Genomic DNA, 327 nt, shown 5'->3' on the forward strand with positions numbered 1-327 from the left:
GTGGTCCCGGCGGGCTCCAGGCCCGCCCTCAAGGCTCACTCTGGCTCTGTCCCCTCCCACCCCTGCAGCCAGGTTTGTGTGCCCTCCTAACCGGCCCTTCCGTTGCAAGAACGACCGCGTCTGCCTGTGGATCGGGCGCCAATGCGATGGCACCGACAACTGCGGCGATGGCACTGATGAGGAGGACTGTGGTGAGCAGGGAGTCAGTGGAGGAAGCCTGGAGGGGCGGGGGCGATAGTCTGGGTACTGCACAGTGGGTGGCTGCGGGCGAGGCAGGAACTGCAGCCGGTGGAGGGAGGGGGGAGGGGGGGGGGGGGGGGGGGGGGG

At 69.7% G+C, this 327-nt stretch overlaps 1 protein-coding gene across 1 annotated transcript in view; it reads left to right on the forward strand.

Annotated features, from left to right (window-relative positions):
- LRP1 (LDL receptor related protein 1) overlaps window positions 1-327 on the forward strand; it is an 81,006-nt gene that overhangs the window by 72,586 nt on the left and 8,093 nt on the right. The window contains exon 71 of the mRNA XM_077757422.1: window positions 69-191. Coding sequence (XP_077613548.1) covers window positions 69-191 — 123 coding nt within the window. The remainder of the gene's footprint in view (window positions 1-68; window positions 192-327) is intronic.

Source organism: Crocuta crocuta, unplaced genomic scaffold, assembly GCF_008692635.1.
Source record: "Crocuta crocuta isolate KB4526 unplaced genomic scaffold, BGI_CrCroc_1.0 scaffold549, whole genome shotgun sequence".
Lineage (NCBI taxonomy): Eukaryota > Metazoa > Chordata > Mammalia > Carnivora > Hyaenidae > Crocuta > Crocuta crocuta.